The following is a 16,807-nucleotide window of genomic DNA, read 5'->3' as shown; positions in this document are numbered from 1 at the left end:
GGAAATTATTGAACCGGTTCTTATGATCTCTGTGCCTAAGGCACTTTTCTCTGGTTCACACACCTCCACTCAGGGATGCCAGATGCAGTAAATAAAGGGTGATGACTGAAACTCCATGAGCCATTGCGTGTTTTCCCATCAAGGACCAGCTCTAGGAGCTCTAGGAGCAAGCAGCTGGGCTGCAGTCACGGCCAGCCTGCCCCTATGTCAGTAAGGATGAAAGGTAACAAATTCCCACCATCTGTATCCCCCAGCCACTGCCTCTTTCTATTCCTGTGCTCAGAGGGACACGTGTTCAGAGCAGGGTCATATTTTGTGCTTTGTTTGTTTGTGTGCTTGTTTTATCAAGGCTCTGGCCTGCTTTGTCTTTGAAGTGAAAGCCAAAACTCAAGAAAAAGCAGCGTGGGAGGATGCAGCAACAGGCACTTATACAGTCTTTCATCTGCCCTATCATATTCTCTGGCCTGAGCTTGCAGAGGACTGGTCCTTCACTAACCTTCCTAAGAAACTTCAGTCACAATCCTAGCAATGGCACTTAGCAGGATTTAGGTGGGAGGAGATGGAAGTGAATGTTGGAGTTGACATGGCAGGTGGCAGAAGGCAGAAGAAAGATTATATGCTGCAAGCTTCCAGAAATGAGACCAGAAGTTTAACTGGAGAGGGCTTGAAGGTTGGACCTGTGCTCTGCCTTTTGCTGCTGGGTCAGCCAGTCTAATAGGGTGGCTTTCATTAGTCTTCCTAGAAGGGGGAGATGGCACTGACACCACCATCCAGCCTGGTCCTGTCCTCCATTTCATGTCCTGAGTCCAGCCAGCATCACAACACACTCTGTTTTCTGGGGGCAGCTCTGACCTGTGGTTAGTCCAGGTACTTTTCTAAAGCACTCCCTTGAAGACTCAGCATTTTAATTCCCAGATGATGTGTCTGTGACCCTGTTCAACCACTATTAAGACCTGAGGTCCTCATTCTTATGCGTGCCTTTGCTTTCACATCTCTGGTCTGGCCTAGTGAACAGCTTCCACTGCTTCCTGCCAACACTTTCTAACCAGAAGGATTGTTGTGACCAAGGGTTAAGGGTCCAGGCTCAATCCATCATCCTGCCCTTGCAACACAACACAAAGGTGCTGTAACTGGCCTTTCCTGCACCATGTAGGCTTTTGCTCAGACTGCTCCTGAGCATGGCTATTCATGAGCCATACAGAGTGTGCAGTGGTGGAGGAGAGGGGGCAGAATGCCTCATGAGGTGCACAAGGAGATCAGGAAATGCAGACCATGAGTCCTACTGAGAGCCTTGGGATGCATGCACGGGGGCACTAGGGCCTGGGTTCACACTTCTTGTCCCGCAGTCACCGTAGCCAGAGCCCACATAGCGCAGTGAGCTCCGTAATTGCCCAATTTATCTCTTCATTCCATCCCGGAGAGGAGTGAGGTACCAGGTCTTTCCCTCCCCTTTTGCAGCCACCTGATGCCTCTTTGGGGACGACACCAGATCCACCCCATACCTTGTGCCTACATGAGCTGAAGCGTTGCCCTTTACGCGCTGGGCGTCTGGCCAGCCTTGCTGCTGTGAGCGGCAGAGCGTGCAGAGGGCCGGCGTGTCTGCACGCAGCTCCCTTCCATTCAGCCTCTCCCAGCAGCTGCTGCGGGGGTGATGGGGCCAGCAGATCTTCTTTCAGACCCCCTGGGGGTAGGTTTCAACAGGTCTGTTTGTTCATTGATTTAAGAAATCCAGATGCAATTATGGGTAAGCCACTGAGAAAAGGAGCTGGGCACTTTGCTGTGCTCGCTGCTGTGCTCATTGTAATCCTGCCCACACCACCATCAAGTGCATGGTGCAGGCACACTGTGGATTTCATCACTAAGCTGTACACTGCACAGCTTTCTGGCAGCTGAGACCCCTTCCACAAATGTTTCAAGACTGTGACAAAGGAGACAGGCAAACAGTCCTGGTCATCGCCACTGGTCACTGCAAAACAGCATCTGCCACATCACCTTTGTCACCTCACCTTGATCCTCATCTGCATGATTGGCTCCTGCAACAAACAGCCTTGGTACTGATGGAATTGGACAGCTTGACTTGTTGCCCAAAGATGTCAGTGTTTCACCAGTTTAGGCTTGCTTTAATGTGTAATCAACTCTAAAACCTGGCTCATCCTTTTTCCTCAAGCCAGTTTTGCACCTTGTGCCCAGCTCTGCAGAGACCACTGCCTGCAATACTGAGCAGGTCCAAAGCAAAGATACTGGGAGTCCTGCACATCTCTAAGTGCAAAACTGAATGTCTTTGAAATGAAAAATGTTGCAGAATAGCAGAACAACTGATGGTGGACAGGGTCTCTGGAGATTGCCTAGTCCATCTTCCTGCTCAGAATAGGGTCAGCTAGAGCAGGTTGACCAGGACCTTGTCCAATCATGTTTTGAATGTCTCCAGAGATGGAGACACCACAATCTCTCTGTCTCAGTGCTTAACCACCCTCACTATAAATCCATTTTTTTCTCATGTTTAAACAAATTTTCCCATATTTCAATTTGTGTTTATTGCTTCTTGTCCCAGTACCCAATAAGACTCTGACCATGATTTTTTTGCACCCTCCCACTGGACATTTATAAGCATCAATAAAAGTTCATAAACACGAAGGTGTCCTTCTATAAGAATGTTTTTTATTTCTATGTGCTCGTGCTGGAACACATTCCATCTACCTCTAAGATAATGCATCTTGTTTGAATACACCCACCCTATTAATTTATCCAGACCTCTTTGGAAGGCCTGTTCCTGTTGCTGTTTATCAGCCTATTCATGTTTCTGCCATCTGAAAGTTTTTGTCTCTGGTGGTTTTGTACATACCTTCAAGTCATTGATGGAAATATTGATCAGTTTTTATTCTGCTATTGATCCCTACAGAAACCAACCAAAATAATCAAACAGCATTCCCAACTGACAATCATTTCTTCTGTCCGTTGCAAGCTCTCAATTCACTTAATATATGCTTTATTGACTTTGCATAGTGAACCTTCTTACTCAATACAATGTACTATAATTTTATTTATATCAATAGGTCATGCCTCACAAAAAAAATATACCAGAAGACTATGAATTTACTCGATCAATCATGATTTCATCAAGCACAATTATCAAATAGAACATCGAGGGTCACATTGCACAAAGCCATATTCTTGTTCATTAATTCTCTATTAATAAGCACCTGTATTGGATTTTCTGTTGTTTTTCACTGGAAATAGTTAACCTATACTTGGCCTATAGATCCCTTGGTCTCAGTGCATCTCCTTTTTAAATACAGGAAATCCACTGGTACTTCTACACTCTTATGCTATTCCTACAGAAATCAAAGAGTAATTAGAGACAAATCTCTGTGGGCCAGAGTTGAGTATCATTTATTATGTTCTGGGATAATGAAAGACTCAGAAATGGAAGCAGACAGCAGAAAACTGTATCTTGAAGGTGAGCACTGTGCTGATTGATAATGTAGGGCTGGGAGTTGGAAGGAAGACACGAGGAATGAGTAATGTAGGGAGCAGGAAAAGGACAAAATAGTATGGTGGTGATGTTGATGAGAGAGAAACAAGAAAAATGGGTTCATCAGGTAATGAGTGGTAGAAAAGGAATGTTAGTGTGGAAGCTAAGTAGGAGTAAAATTCCAGTGAGTGAGAAGAAGCTGGAAAAAGAGAGCTGGTGGTTGGGAATTACAGAAGAGCATGTGGAGAAAGGGACCTGAGGCGAAAGAAAAACTGAGATGGTAGAAAGTGTGGTGCTGGAACAATTCATTTTTTGGAATTTACAGAGTCACTGAGAATGGAAACTGAGCTGGGGATGTTTCTGGCAATGGCACTGTGCTGAGAGCTGGAAGGGATTACCAACTGTAATTGCCTGAGGACTGGAAAGATGTAGGAATGTAAGAAGAGCTTCTAATCCCTAATTCTTCCCTTGCTATCCTTTTCCAGGATTAAAATGTATGCCTAGAAGGATATTTGGAGATTAGGCAAGGAGTGTTGCTGGAGGGAGGGGAGGGATTACAGTAGTGATGAGAAATGGGATAAAGAAGGTCTTTTACAGTGTTATGCAGGCATCTAAAACCACATAGAGGACATTGTTTTAGGTCCTGAAGGCAGTACAAGGGAAATGTGCTTGGTTGGAACTGGATAGTTTTGGAAATGGTTCCTTGGGACTGAAGGATTCAGGATAGGAAGAGGGAAGAAGTGGTAGTGGAGGCTGGTACAGAGAGGGGCTGGCTCTGTGAGGGGATTAGGAGTGGTCAGTCTGAAGGAGGATTAGGAGTGAGAGCAAGGCAACAGTGTAGGACTGCTAGGAGAATCAGCAGGGGAATATAGCTGGGGTTATTCTGACGGATAAAGTGGCCTGTGGTTACAGCTCTCTGTTAGCCTTTCATAGTGATGCCCATGCCAACCATCCTCACAGCACTGTCTTCTCAGCTGAATCATATATGTAGATGTTCACGGCAGTGAAGTCACCTTTCTAGTTGCACTTAGGCCACTTGAGAGAGAGAGGTGAGTTGTGCTTTATTGAGGATGATGGTGTTTGCAAAAGGCCATTTTCCTGAGTTAAAGGAGCTAGAGAGAAACTGAACTGACACTGGGACTCCTGCTGTTAACAGCCCATCATCCAGAAAAGCCCACCTCTCATCTGGTCTGCAATATAAGCAAATGTGAAGAAATGCGTGACCTGTGGCTCCCTGTGGCTCTGTCCCTTTGATGAGGGAGGCTTTCAGAAGGAAACTCCTACTGAGCAATCTATATGGTTGGCATTAAGTATCATTTCAGGAAGAAAAGAAAGTAGATGAAGAGAAGCCCAAGAAGTTGCGGTCACTGTAGACTAAACAGGACAAACTTCAGAGACAGTGAGGGGAGTGGGCAGCAAAGACATCCTTATGTTAGAGATAAGCCTTATGTCTAACTGCTGACAGGAAAATCCTCAAATGGTTTGTGCAAGAACCCATGATAGCTACCTGTATGCTAACAGCTGTGCAGAGGGAACATGAGTGGCAAAGATGAAGCCAAACCAGAGCTAGATATGTTTTAGAGCTCCAGAGGCAAGGCACTGATCAACATTGCCACAGTCCTCACACACACCTGGCTCCCCTCCACCCTTTTCCTGTGCTTATTTCCTCACAGCACCCTGTGAACACCCTGCCATATCCACTTGCTGCTACCAAGTTGAGGCTGAGGTCCCTCAGCTGGTCCTCCGAAACCCCACCTCAGTGACTTCCACCACCTTCACAGCACCATTATGAGTCCCCAGCTACTGCCCACAGTGACATGCTGGGGGCTCCCAGCACCTCCATCCCACCTCTATGAAGCCACCCATTCAGGGACCCAGGCAGCATAGGGAGGCCCCTGCTTTGAGATGGCCAGAGGCTTTGTCATGCCCGTGCTCTCCCACAGTAAACAGCCCCCATTTTATTATGATAGAAGATGAGCCACATACAGACACACAAGGATAAATAAATATCTTACTCTATTTCAAGGACAAGACAGGCACTGCAGCCTCTAGAAACCACCCCTGAGAGGAAGAAAGTGGGTGCTTCACACAAAGACCACCACTTGCAAGAGAAAGGAGATATTTTCAAGCCCCAAGGAAGTACAAGGAGGTGGCACTGAGCAGTGGTGGTGAGGACCATGGCTCCATGGTGGCACGGACAGTGCTGTGGAGAAGTTTCTCTTGGGGTTACCATGGTCTCTCAGCTGCTCTGCTGGAGGCCTACCTTGATGCCTCCAACCCTGAAGCTCCTTGCAAGATGAGACTTGCCTTCCCTCCCCCATGGAGAGCAGTCTTTAGGGCTTCACAGCAGCCCCCTCACTGCACCCGTCCTCCAGCCGCCAGGGGCAATCGACATAGCGCAGAGCCCCGCCAACAGGGCCACGCTTGGCAGGATCTAGGGCCAGCAGGCTCCGCAACATGAGGGCAGCCTCTGCTGTCAGGCGTTTCCAGTGGCGAGGCAGGTTCTCCTCCAAGCCCGTCTCCTGCCAGAGCATGAAGTCCTCAAAGAAAGGGTCATCAGGCAGGCTTTGCTCCCAGGGGAAGTAGCCAGTCAGCAGGCAGAACAGCAGCACGCCAAAAGCCCAGGCATCCAAGCTGGTGTCGATGGGCACCCCTTGGGTATCAGCGGTGTTGCTCAGCTCGGGGGCAGTGTAGGGGATTACCCCAGCCACCAGCTTGAGCTTGGTACCCTTGGGCCGTGTGAGCCCGAAGTCAGTCAGTTTGATGCGCCGGCACTCCGGATCAAAGAGCAGCACGTTCTCCGGCTTGACGTCACGGTACACGAGGCCCCGGCTGTGGATGAACTCCAGCGCACTCACAAGCTGCTTGGCACACTGCTTGGCAGCCGGTTCAGGGATCCCATCCTGCATGGGGAGAGAGACAGGCAATAATGCGCCCTCATGGCATTTTGGCAGCCCTACTAAGGTGGTGGGCTCTCATCTTTACTCTGCATTAGGGAGTCTTTGAGCTTCTGGTCTTGTAAGCTCGAATCTTCTTCAAAGCTATAGACCCCAGAGGTGGGAGACCCATATGCCATTGACTCCTCTCTCCCTCTGACCCATCCAGTTTGCACAGAGGCCAAACACTACAGTCCCAATCCCCACACCTTTGTAGCAGCACTCACCCGGGGTTTGATGATAGAGATGAGGTCTTTGTGCAGCGCTGGTTCATAGAGGAAACCATAGTACTGGCTGGATTCAATTGCAATTCCAAACATGCTAATGATAGCAGGGTGGGTGGCAAGGGACAGTGCCACGCAGTACTCATAGAGGAAGGTGTGCAGCTTGGTACTGGCTTTGGGCAGCAATTTGAGAGCCATCGGAGTCCCTAGGAATGGGAAGAATGGGTTAGACCCTGCTGAAAGTCACTCACACCAAGACCAGACAGAGAGAGCACAGGGCAGCCATGGCTGTGGAAACTCACAGCCACAGGGAGGTCTCTGGTCCAAAGTTTTGTATGGAGGTATGTCATACTGATACCAGATACGAAAACAGACACTGCTACTTGTGCGAGTTTTGAGCTAGTCAGTGCGTGCCATGGGAACACTGAGTAGAGGAGGGGAAATTCAAGCTACACAGGCTCATCAGTCTGACCTGAGACTGCTGGAGAAGGCACCATCAGGGTCCTGAGAGCACATATATGCCTTAATGACCTTGACCAGCTCTACCTTGGACATCCATCCCCATCCCTGTCCATGGGCCCAGAGGCCCCATTTAAGCTCAAGCCCAAGGCTTCATTCCTTGTCTACACTGTGCTGTAGGATTGCTGGTTCCAGCTATATGATATCCATGCCTGTGCATGTCCATGAATGCTGTTGATCTTGACTGGTGGATTGACATCCCAGCTTGACTTTGGACCTACCTCATCACCTCAATCTTGCCTGTTGCTCTGGGCTGCCTCCCTGTCTTGACCCATTCCCTGGTTGGGGTCAATGGGATGGTCCCTGGCTGGAAGGCCACTGCCCTGCTGGTTCCTCTGAGCACCCCCTGCCACTCCTGGCACCCAGCCCCAGGGAGCCACTAGCCTACACGGTGTCCTGGCAAGTGGAAAGGAGACGAAGCACAACAGCTCATAGGGTGCAGTCAGTTCCTTACCTCTCTGCCTGTGGGTCACTAGCACCACATGGCCATACTTGCCCCTGCCCAGTTCCCGAATAACCTCATAGTGCTCAGCCACCTCGGTGCGCACCAGGCTCTGAGCCGTGATCTCCAGGAGCTCATCTAGCACGGTTGGTGCTGCCGTCACTGTTGCTGGTGCAGCTGAGCTCTCGGCCATTGCTGAACGCTGCAGAAACACCACAGCCTAGGTCAGGAACAGCACACCATGCACAGAGCAAAAACAGATCAGACATGCCACAAACCATGCCATGGCCAGGGATGCATTGGGGCATCATCTGTGCTGGGGTTGAGTCTGTGCTTTTATACAGTGTACTTCTTGGCAAAGCCCCTCTTTATATCCAAGGTCCTTGTCCCTGAAGGGAAGCTTTTCTTGTTTAGCCCCCTAATCCTTCCTGGCCTCCAGCTAGGTGTTCATCTCTCCCTAATTATAGGCCCTGGAACCCCTCCTTTCAAAGACCCAGATGTGTCTATGTCTGTATTAAAGCTTGGCCTTCCAGGCCTCTTCTTAATCTACACTCAATGGTGTTCAGCAACAAGCAAAACATGAACAGTGTCCCAGACTGCGACATGTGACCCAGCTGTATTGCCCTTCTTAGCCTACCACAGAGAGGCCTTGTCTCCAAACAGAGAAACCTGTCCCTAGCACTTACTGAAGGAAGTCTTTAAGGTAGCAGCATGGACATACTCACCCTTAGGCAGAGGCACAGCTAGTGCATGACAAAAGGGGGATTACCAGTCAGAGTATGGTGTGCACTAAGCAGGCCAAAGGGAGCTCAGTACCTCCTATGCTGCCCTTTCTGACACAAAGTCACCCATCTGCGTGGCCAAGAAACTTAGGCAGGAAGGAAGGGGAGGTTTAGGTTAGATGTTAGGAAGGACTTCTTTACTGAAAGGGTTGTGAGGCATTGGAACAGGCTGCCCAGGGAAGTGGTGGAGTCACCATCCCTGGAAGTCTTTAAAAGACGTTTAGATGTAGAGCTTAGGGATATGGTTTAGTGGGGACTGTTAGCGTTAGGTCAGAGGTTGGACTCGATGATCTTGAGGTCTCTTCCAAACTAGAAATTCTGTGATTCTGTGTGATTCTGTCAGTGGCATTTTGTGCTAGACCCAGCTGCTTCAGACCCATTTCAGATAAATGCTTTTTTTGGTCTTCCTAGCCTAATACAAAGCAGCATTTCAAAGCATCTGTGACAGGACTCTTTCCCTCTGCTTCTTCTGCTATCCCCCTGTGCTATGAACACAGATGCTCAGTCTTCCTGGGCCTGGATGACAGAACCACAGAAACGCAGGATGGCTGAGGACAGAAGAGACCTCTGGGGAGCACCAAGAGCAACCTCCTGCTCAGGGCAGGTTGATCAGGACTGTGTCCAGGTGGGTTTTGAATATCTCCAAGGATGGAGAAACCACTACTTGTTCCAGTGTTCGATCACCTTTATGGTTAAAAAGATTTTCCTTAGGCTTAAATAGAAATTCAATTTGTGCCCACTGCCACTTGTCCTGTCACTTAATACCACTGAGAAGACTCTGGCTGCATCTTTTTTACGCCCTCCCATCAGGTATTTATGCATTATATACATTGATATGGTAATTCCTTCAAGGCTAAACAGTCCCAGCTCTCTGTGGGTCTCTTCATATGATGGTCTGGTTCCTTAATCACTTTTGTGGCCCTTAACAGACTCTCTTCAGTATGTCCATATCACTTGTTTGCTGGGGAGCCCAGAACTGGACCTAGCACTGCTGATGTGGCCTCACCAGTGCTGTGCAGAGGGGAAGGATCACCTCTCTTGAGCTGTTGACATCACTTTGCCTAATGTAGCCCAGGGTGCAACTCAAGAGCCTGAGGGCTGTAGCATTCTTGGGCCTCTTGGTGTACAGTAAGACAGAGCTGTGGTGTAAAATTAGTGCTCACTTCAGCAATTACGAACTCAAAATCTCTTCCCATGTAACATTCTGACTGACATGATGCCGTTAGGGGAGGGAACAGGACCTCAGGTTGCTATAAGGCAGATGGCATCCTGGGAATATGAGTGGGAGCAGAAAGAAAGAAGCCATTTTCCTTAGGTTTTACATTGCTCTACCTGATATTATTGCAATTCCTTCACCTTACGGCCCCCACTGCTGCTAAAGCTGGTCATTCTGTACAATGCAGTAATGTCGCAAAAGAATTATTCAAATCTAGGAAAACTGCAAATATGCTGGATTTTTATAGGAGCGTAGGGCTGCTTGTGGGAGAGCTCTCCTTCTTTTCTCTTCTCTTCTTGTCTAGATTGTATTGCTAAACTTATCCAGTTCAGAAGTACCAAGTAACTGGCCCTGGTTTTCTGAAAAGGCATTGGCTTGGTGTGAGAGCCAGCAGCAGCCAAAGTTAGCACAGTCCATAGGGAATTCAGCATTGAACAAATGTGTGCTTGGGAGCAGACAAATGAAGGGTGGGGAGACACAGTGAAAGTCAGTCTGGAAAGTATTTTAGAGATTTTGCTTTGATGTCCTCCTGTTTACTGTTCAAACACAACAGCCTGCAAAACTGCACACAGCAAGGGCACTGCAGAACCTATGTATGGGTCTGCTTTGACACTGACATTTGCAAACTGCTGTTGTCGTATTTAGGCATTAAACAGAATATCTGAAACAGCCTTTTAAAGAGTCCTATCTAGGAATATGGAGAACAACTTGAACTGTAATAGACCTTTGAAAAACAGACTTCCCCATGATATTAGATAGGCTAAAGTCACGCTAACTAGGGAACAAAAGGAAAGATGTCAGCTTGCCTTGTGCCAGATATGTTAGATTTATATTTGTGATAAAATATAAAAAGAAGACCTGTAAGACAGTAATTCTCCTATATCAAATTCATGGTCTTATACAACTTCTTGTCAGCAAATGGCTCACGATGTTCTCAGATAACTTAATTTCTCCAACTTGACTTAGATAAAATTTCTTTCCTTGTAGGCTGGCCACCTGTTAGTGCCATCTAACCCAAAGGCTGGAATCTTATCATTGCATCCACCTAATGAATCATTCAATGGAGATATAATTTTCAAGCACCTATATATTCACTAATCTGCTTTTATTAGTATTGAATTATTTAATATATGATTAATCTATTCTATATATTACATGATTCATTAATTGTCTCCTATTTACTGTGTGAAAACTTGCTTTTGTGAGTGGGAAGATATTCTTCTCTGTATATTGGTTCTCACTCCAGCTCAGCTGGAGCCAACTTGTTTCAGTCCATTAACTTTTGCAAGAAAAATAACCAAAAATCTCTTGTGTCTTTCCCTCTCACTTTTCAGATGAACTGCAATATAAATGGCAAGGATCCTTACCTTACATGGTTCACTGGCATGGAATTGAAGATTGTCCAGGTACAGAGAAGAGAATCAAAGTGAAATAGACATCTTGGAAAAATAGATCAGCCATAGAATACATGTAGAGTGTCTTGAGAGACGGTGACAATCCTGTCTATCTGACCAGGACTCCATACAAAGGAAGCCTAAGCTGCAGCCACTCCAGAACAGTTTGCAGGATTTGGCCCTTGCTGTCCCTGAGCACTGATATGAAGTTAACATTTAGCTAGAAAGTTAAGTGAGGGCTACATTTGGGCTACCACTGAGCAGAGTGTGTCTGTGTGTCTAGGCAACCTTTGTTACCTTCTGGAGTGCCATTTGCCCTTTGCAGAGTGACCAGCATTGGGAAGGACGCCTTCAGGGCCCTGGCCAAGATGCACTCACCGTTTGGCTGTGCTGTATTGAAGGCAGTAGGCAGGGTCCTTTTCAAAACTGTTCTTTCCTCCACTATCCTTCCCTGCTTGAGATCCTGATTCCAGGCTGTCAGTGTGTGAGAAATCCTAACTCCACAAAGAGTGTGTAATTCCAGCAGAAAGAAATTCACACCCTTTCCACCATCAGGAGATGCTACCCAAACTCCTGAGGAGCTGAGGAGGAGCTAGCCTATGGAGATACAGTGTCTACGTCTAGGTAATGTTACTCTGCTTCTTCAGCCAAAATGATTACTATATTTTGCCCAGAAAAGCACTTCATACATGTCAAGAGCCAAAGTAATCTCACTATAACAGAAACAGCACTGTGATCACAGAGTCACAGAATTGTTTAGGCTGGAAGGGACCTCTTGAAATCATCTAGTCCAATTCCCTTGCTCAAGCAGGGGCATCTGGGGCAAGTTTTCTATGAAGGTGTCCCTTTGTATTTGATCACCGTCACAGCAAAACAAAACAAAACAAAAACCACAAACACCACAGCCATTTTAGTTTGTTTAGATTGAATTCCTTGTGTTTTAATTTGTGCACACTGTCTCTTGTCCTATAAATGGGCTCTAATGAGAAGAGTCTGGATCCATCTTCATCACTGCCTCCCATAAGGTATTTATGCCCATTAATAAGATCCCCTCCGAGACATCTCTATTCCACACTGAAGAGCCTCAGCTTTCTCAGCATCTCCTCATATCACAGATGCTCCATTAAAAACATCTTTGAGCATACAGCATATAGGGACTATTTTTTAGTCTGACCTTCTACGGAGTATTAACCCAAACCAAATAACCAACAACAGCATTTGGGGCACCTCTTACCAAAAATCATGCAGGCTTGATACAAAGATAAACTGTGGTCAGCTATAAAAGCCAGTGTTAGTTTTATGTATTTATGTGATATCCTAATATCAGTTTACCTCCCTGCTGCTGTTCATCTAGAGAAAAGACTTTTCTAGTGCTCTATAAGTTTCTTCTGACTGTTGCAGGGTTTATAGGCATCATGGTCAGAGGTATGACTAGAGCCTATAAAGACATATTTAATCTACTTAGATTGAGTAAAATTAGCAGGGTGCAGCCTGATACTCAGCATCTGTATTTAACCAACACCTTACTTGGTCTTTCCAAACCATCTCGCACACTGCGCTTCTGTAATATCCACATCAGCTAGTTTAAAAAGAGGTAGGATGTTTCCAGAAATTGTAGTCACATTTTGAGTTTTTAATAAACATCTTCATGCTGTCAGATCAAGATACCTGTAAGTCTTCTTATTGGTTTAACATCTTCCACTAACCTTCTGTCTAATTCTCAAACCAAGACCTTCTGTCCAACATATCTCTTTCAGAGTGCTGCCTGCCTTGTTTCTACCTCAATACTTTTCCACTGCCCTTAATGCAGCACATTTTACTTGAATAGACTTAGCATATCCAGTAATTCAGATCACTCAGGGACTCTGTTGTTATCAAAACACCACATTTCTGTTTCAAGGCTGTGTAAGGACCTGACCTGCAGGGATTTTTTCATTAACAACTAAATCTTTGGTGGAGGTTCTGAACCATTCTCAGCCTCATATTTGTTTATACAGCACCTACTGGAAACATCCCATCCAGTGAACATTCTCTAAAAAAAAAAACTGTACAAATGCATTCTGGCATTAATCAAAATCAGTAAATCACATAGTTTGTAATGGATTTAAGAACAAGCAAACTTGAAAGACTCAGTATAGTGGAAATTATCATGTTTTAGTGATGTCCTCATGCTACACGATTAATTTCATTAAATCCCAGCTCTGTTCTAGGACATTTACCTTTATCAATGATCTAGAAGAAAGCACTGAAGTCATGAGAAAATGCTTGCACATGACACAAAAATGGGACCAGGTAATCAATACATTGCTTGACAAAACTAGTACATGCAAACACACATATAAAAAATCATTATAAATGAACAGAAAAGACAGAAGTTTAGTCCGGCATTGGGGGAAGAAAAAAGTTAAATGTCATGGTAATCAGAATGATCTAAATTCTTTCTGCATTTTTGTAAATAGAATGGGTGCTGTGTAAACCCAGAAATATAGATCTGGTATACCCTTACTTCCTTTGTAGGCCTTAATGTGTTGGAAGATGTAGAATTGTATTAGAAATCGACAGCAGTGATACAGATACACATCTCAATGACACAGACACAAGTCCAAGAGAATAATGTATGAGAGTTACTAATGCTGAAGATTCAACCTTTGCATTCACTCTGATAAGGAGAACATCCACAAACGATCAGATGCACGAAACATCAGCCACAAGAGACAAACGAGAATTTTACAGATGTTAAATTGAAAAATAAGCTTCACTCTAAACCAAAAAAGAACAAAACAAGCAAACAAACAAAACCACTACCAACAGCAAAACAGATACAGCCATTCAGCCTTACTCGTATTAGTTACAATAGAAGGTAGCTAGATTTCTATTAGTTACAATAAAAGAAGATACCTGTTGTGAGACAATATGCCTCTTGCACTGAACTTTAGTTTCTGGAGAGTTTTCTACACACAGATGCCTTGAGACAGCGTGAAACTTAATCTCTGAAAATCAGCTGAGTTAGGAAAGCTGTATTTCTACAGAGCTGGCCACCTGCTAATGACTTCTGCACTGGAACTGAGAATATTGTGCACCAATGGCCTTTGTGTTTTCATTAGAAACGCATTCCTTTGGTTTGCTCTGCCTTGCATTATTATTTATCCACTTTTTATGGTGTGCTTTTTGTTTCTTTTTTTTTTTTTTTTTTTAATATCTTTGGAATGTCAGAAATCTACTAATGTGAAAGCCTGGTTTCTCTAGGGTAAATTTCCTCAACCATTTTGGAAGGCAAGCTGATGTCTGAGGATCAACAGAGTTAGCTATCGGATGCTTGCTATCTTTTTAATGGAACTGGTGAGACCACAGTTCAGCAGACTAGCACTGGTGTGCACAGTTTGACTGAAAAAAAGACCGGAGAAGAACCACGAAAAGAACCATGATTATGCTAAAAGGGCTGACAGGAAATTTCCAGGGCAGCAGCCTTTTTTTTCACTTATTATATAGATAGTGAGAAAGTGACTCGATGATTTTATGATCTGCACATACCTTCATAGGTACTAGGAATTTGTTGAAGAGGCTCTCCCACTAAGTCATTATAACAAATCCTGAAAGCTGAAATGAGGCAATTTCAGACCTCAGATGTGATGCAAATTTTATGAAGAAGGATATTTACCCCTAAGAAGCTCATTAGAATATTCCTCCATCTTTGGGGCTTTTAACCCAAGAATGTGGATTTTTTTTCCCTATAAGGTACACTCTAGCGCAGACCATGTTTAGTACAGGCAAGAGACCAGAGCATATTAGCACAGTGGCTGTTTCTGGCCTTTTTACTGATAGATTTACGAGCTGCTTTCTATAACAGGTCCGCAAGTTAGTGCTTAATCTCACCGAGGAGAACAGCCTGGCTATCTCCTCCTTAGCACCGCGCAGTGCTCTTCTCAGGCAGAAACACCCACCAGGCTCCCCACGGACAGCCCCATGAGTGTCTCCCAGGAAGCAGTAAACCAGAGCCATGGTCAAAAATCAGCAGCCATCTCTCTGGGAGCAAGCCACATCATGCTCTCCTCCCAGCCAACACGCCGGTACCGCCGCACCGTCCCACCAGGCACAACCGCTAAGCGATCCCCCGTACGTAGAGCAGTGTTTTGGGGCAGAGACACCCAAGGAGCTCACCACCACCAAGACCACGCTGGGCACCAAACATGGGGAATTGGGGCACTCCACATTGTGCCAGCACGCGAAGCCGGAGGCCAGTTGGTGAGGGGTGCTTGGCTGAGCCCCTTCACCTGCCCACCCAGTCGGTGTCATCCTGCCACGGCTGCACCCTCTCTTCCCACACACCCTCTCCGTCCGTCCCAAGCCTCTCACCTTCTCCAGCGGCGCAGGACAGACAGCCGTGGACAGCCTCGCCTCTGCCGCCTCCGCTGCCTCTGGGCTGTGCCGAGCAGCCGGAGGGGCTGCCAGGCATTACGGGGCTGAGCGTGACGCTCCGCCCCTTCCCCAGCCTCTGGTCCAGGGGGCACACCGCCCCGGGGCTGAAGGTGACCGCTGGGGAGAGGAAAAAAGGGGCCCAGGGGGAAGAAGGGGGTCATCCATCAGCCCCCTTCGTGGAGGGGGAAGTGTCGCAGGGATCGGGGTGGAGTTGTTGTTTCTGCTCTAGCCGGGCCATCATGAGCCCCAGGGGTCCTTCAGCAGATCCACCCTTTCCAGACCATCCCTACAGCTTGGGCTATCCCTGCAGATGAGGGAGCAAAGCTGTTCCTCCGTTTGGTGCATGGTCCTTGCTCTGGGGCCACGTGCCAAGTCAGAGTATGGCTGTGACTGTAGGGCTGAGGGCCACTGTGGGCTACCAGCACTTTCTCTTGGCCACCAAGGGGACAGAGACATTTTGGTTTCAATTGCTTCTTCCAGTGAGCACCAGAGACTAGGTGCAAACTGTAACTGGCTCAAAGTCATGTCACGGGGGCAGAGGTGAAAGACAGTCTAACATGGGACAGCCGTACAGCACCTATAAGCATAGGCACTCTGGGTCACCAGCACAGGACTGAACCTTACTGCCTGCTCTCTGAAGGTGGAGGGGTTTCCCCAAGGGCTTGTCTCTCAGGGCTCTGGCCAGCACAGGGGCAGCAAGGTGAGATGCACTGGGCTGCCATCACAGACCTGTGAACAGCAAGTCTGCTGCCACCCAGAGATGGTGCAAGAAAATAGAGGGCAAGAGCAGTAGCATAGTCAGGCTTTCAGCTGTCCCCGTGCTTCTGGATAAGAAGGTGGGGAATGAGGTTGTGGTGCTGATGACCTAAAGGTCTCATGCCATTCAAGGCTGCCCCTTCACACTTGTGCTTGAAGGATGATTCCCCGGTGATTGGGAAAGGCCTTCAGCGTGCAAAGCTCCTACTGCAGAACATTACGGTTGGGCTGGTGGGAGTGTATAGGAGAAACCTATCCAATATCCAAGGAATCAGCTCCGGGATAAATGGTATGGTGTAACCATAGCTCCCCAGGAACATGGCTTCTGGCTGTGTGGGGTCAGAATGGGTGAGAGTACACAACTCAACAGTTGAACTGAGAAGGGTCCCTGAGGACTTGCTTGAAGTCACAGTTACAGGGCAACACTGGGAAAGGAACCCAAGTGCCCTGACTCCACAGTCCCTCTCTCCCTCACTCCAGTCACTGATTCAGACCTGCTTCCAGATCTAGGAACTAAATACAGCAGTCTTCCTCATTTTCCAGCTGTTTTTTTTTTTTGTTGTTGTTGTTTGTTTGTTTGTTTTGATTGGTTGGTTGTGGTTTTTTTTGTTTTGTTTTGTTTTGTTTTATTTAAGCAAATAGATTTCCTT

The 16,807-nt window shown here is 46.6% G+C and overlaps 1 protein-coding gene across 4 annotated transcripts; it reads right to left on the bottom strand.

The window, feature by feature from the left end:
- Positions 1–5,410: 5,410 nt before the first annotated feature.
- LOC311206579 (serine/threonine-protein kinase SBK2-like) lies at positions 5,411–15,466 on the bottom strand. 4 transcript variants are annotated; one of them, XM_084282008.1, is made up of 4 exons: positions 15,339–15,464; positions 7,606–7,795; positions 6,636–6,838; positions 5,411–6,375 (listed from the first exon to the last, which is right to left on the bottom strand). In XM_084282008.1, exons 2-4 carry the CDS (start codon positions 7,784–7,786, stop codon positions 5,806–5,808), a joined length of 954 nt encoding a protein of 317 aa, XP_084138134.1. In that variant the 5' UTR covers positions 7,787–7,795; positions 15,339–15,464; the 3' UTR covers positions 5,411–5,805. The 4 variants fall into 4 exon arrangements, with proteins under 4 accessions (XP_084138134.1, XP_084138133.1, XP_084138135.1 ...); XM_084282007.1 differs by lacking the exon at positions 15,339–15,464 and adding an exon at positions 14,517–14,538; XM_084282009.1 differs by lacking the exon at positions 15,339–15,464 and adding an exon at positions 13,884–14,186.
- Positions 15,467–16,807: the final 1,341 nt, after the last annotated feature.

This window comes from Netta rufina (assembly GCF_964035555.1).
Source record: "Netta rufina genome assembly, chromosome: 2".
Taxonomy (NCBI): domain Eukaryota; kingdom Metazoa; phylum Chordata; class Aves; order Anseriformes; family Anatidae; genus Netta; species Netta rufina.
Note: the sequence above shows the minus strand (reverse complement) of the source record. Positions and strands in the feature narration are given on the sequence as shown.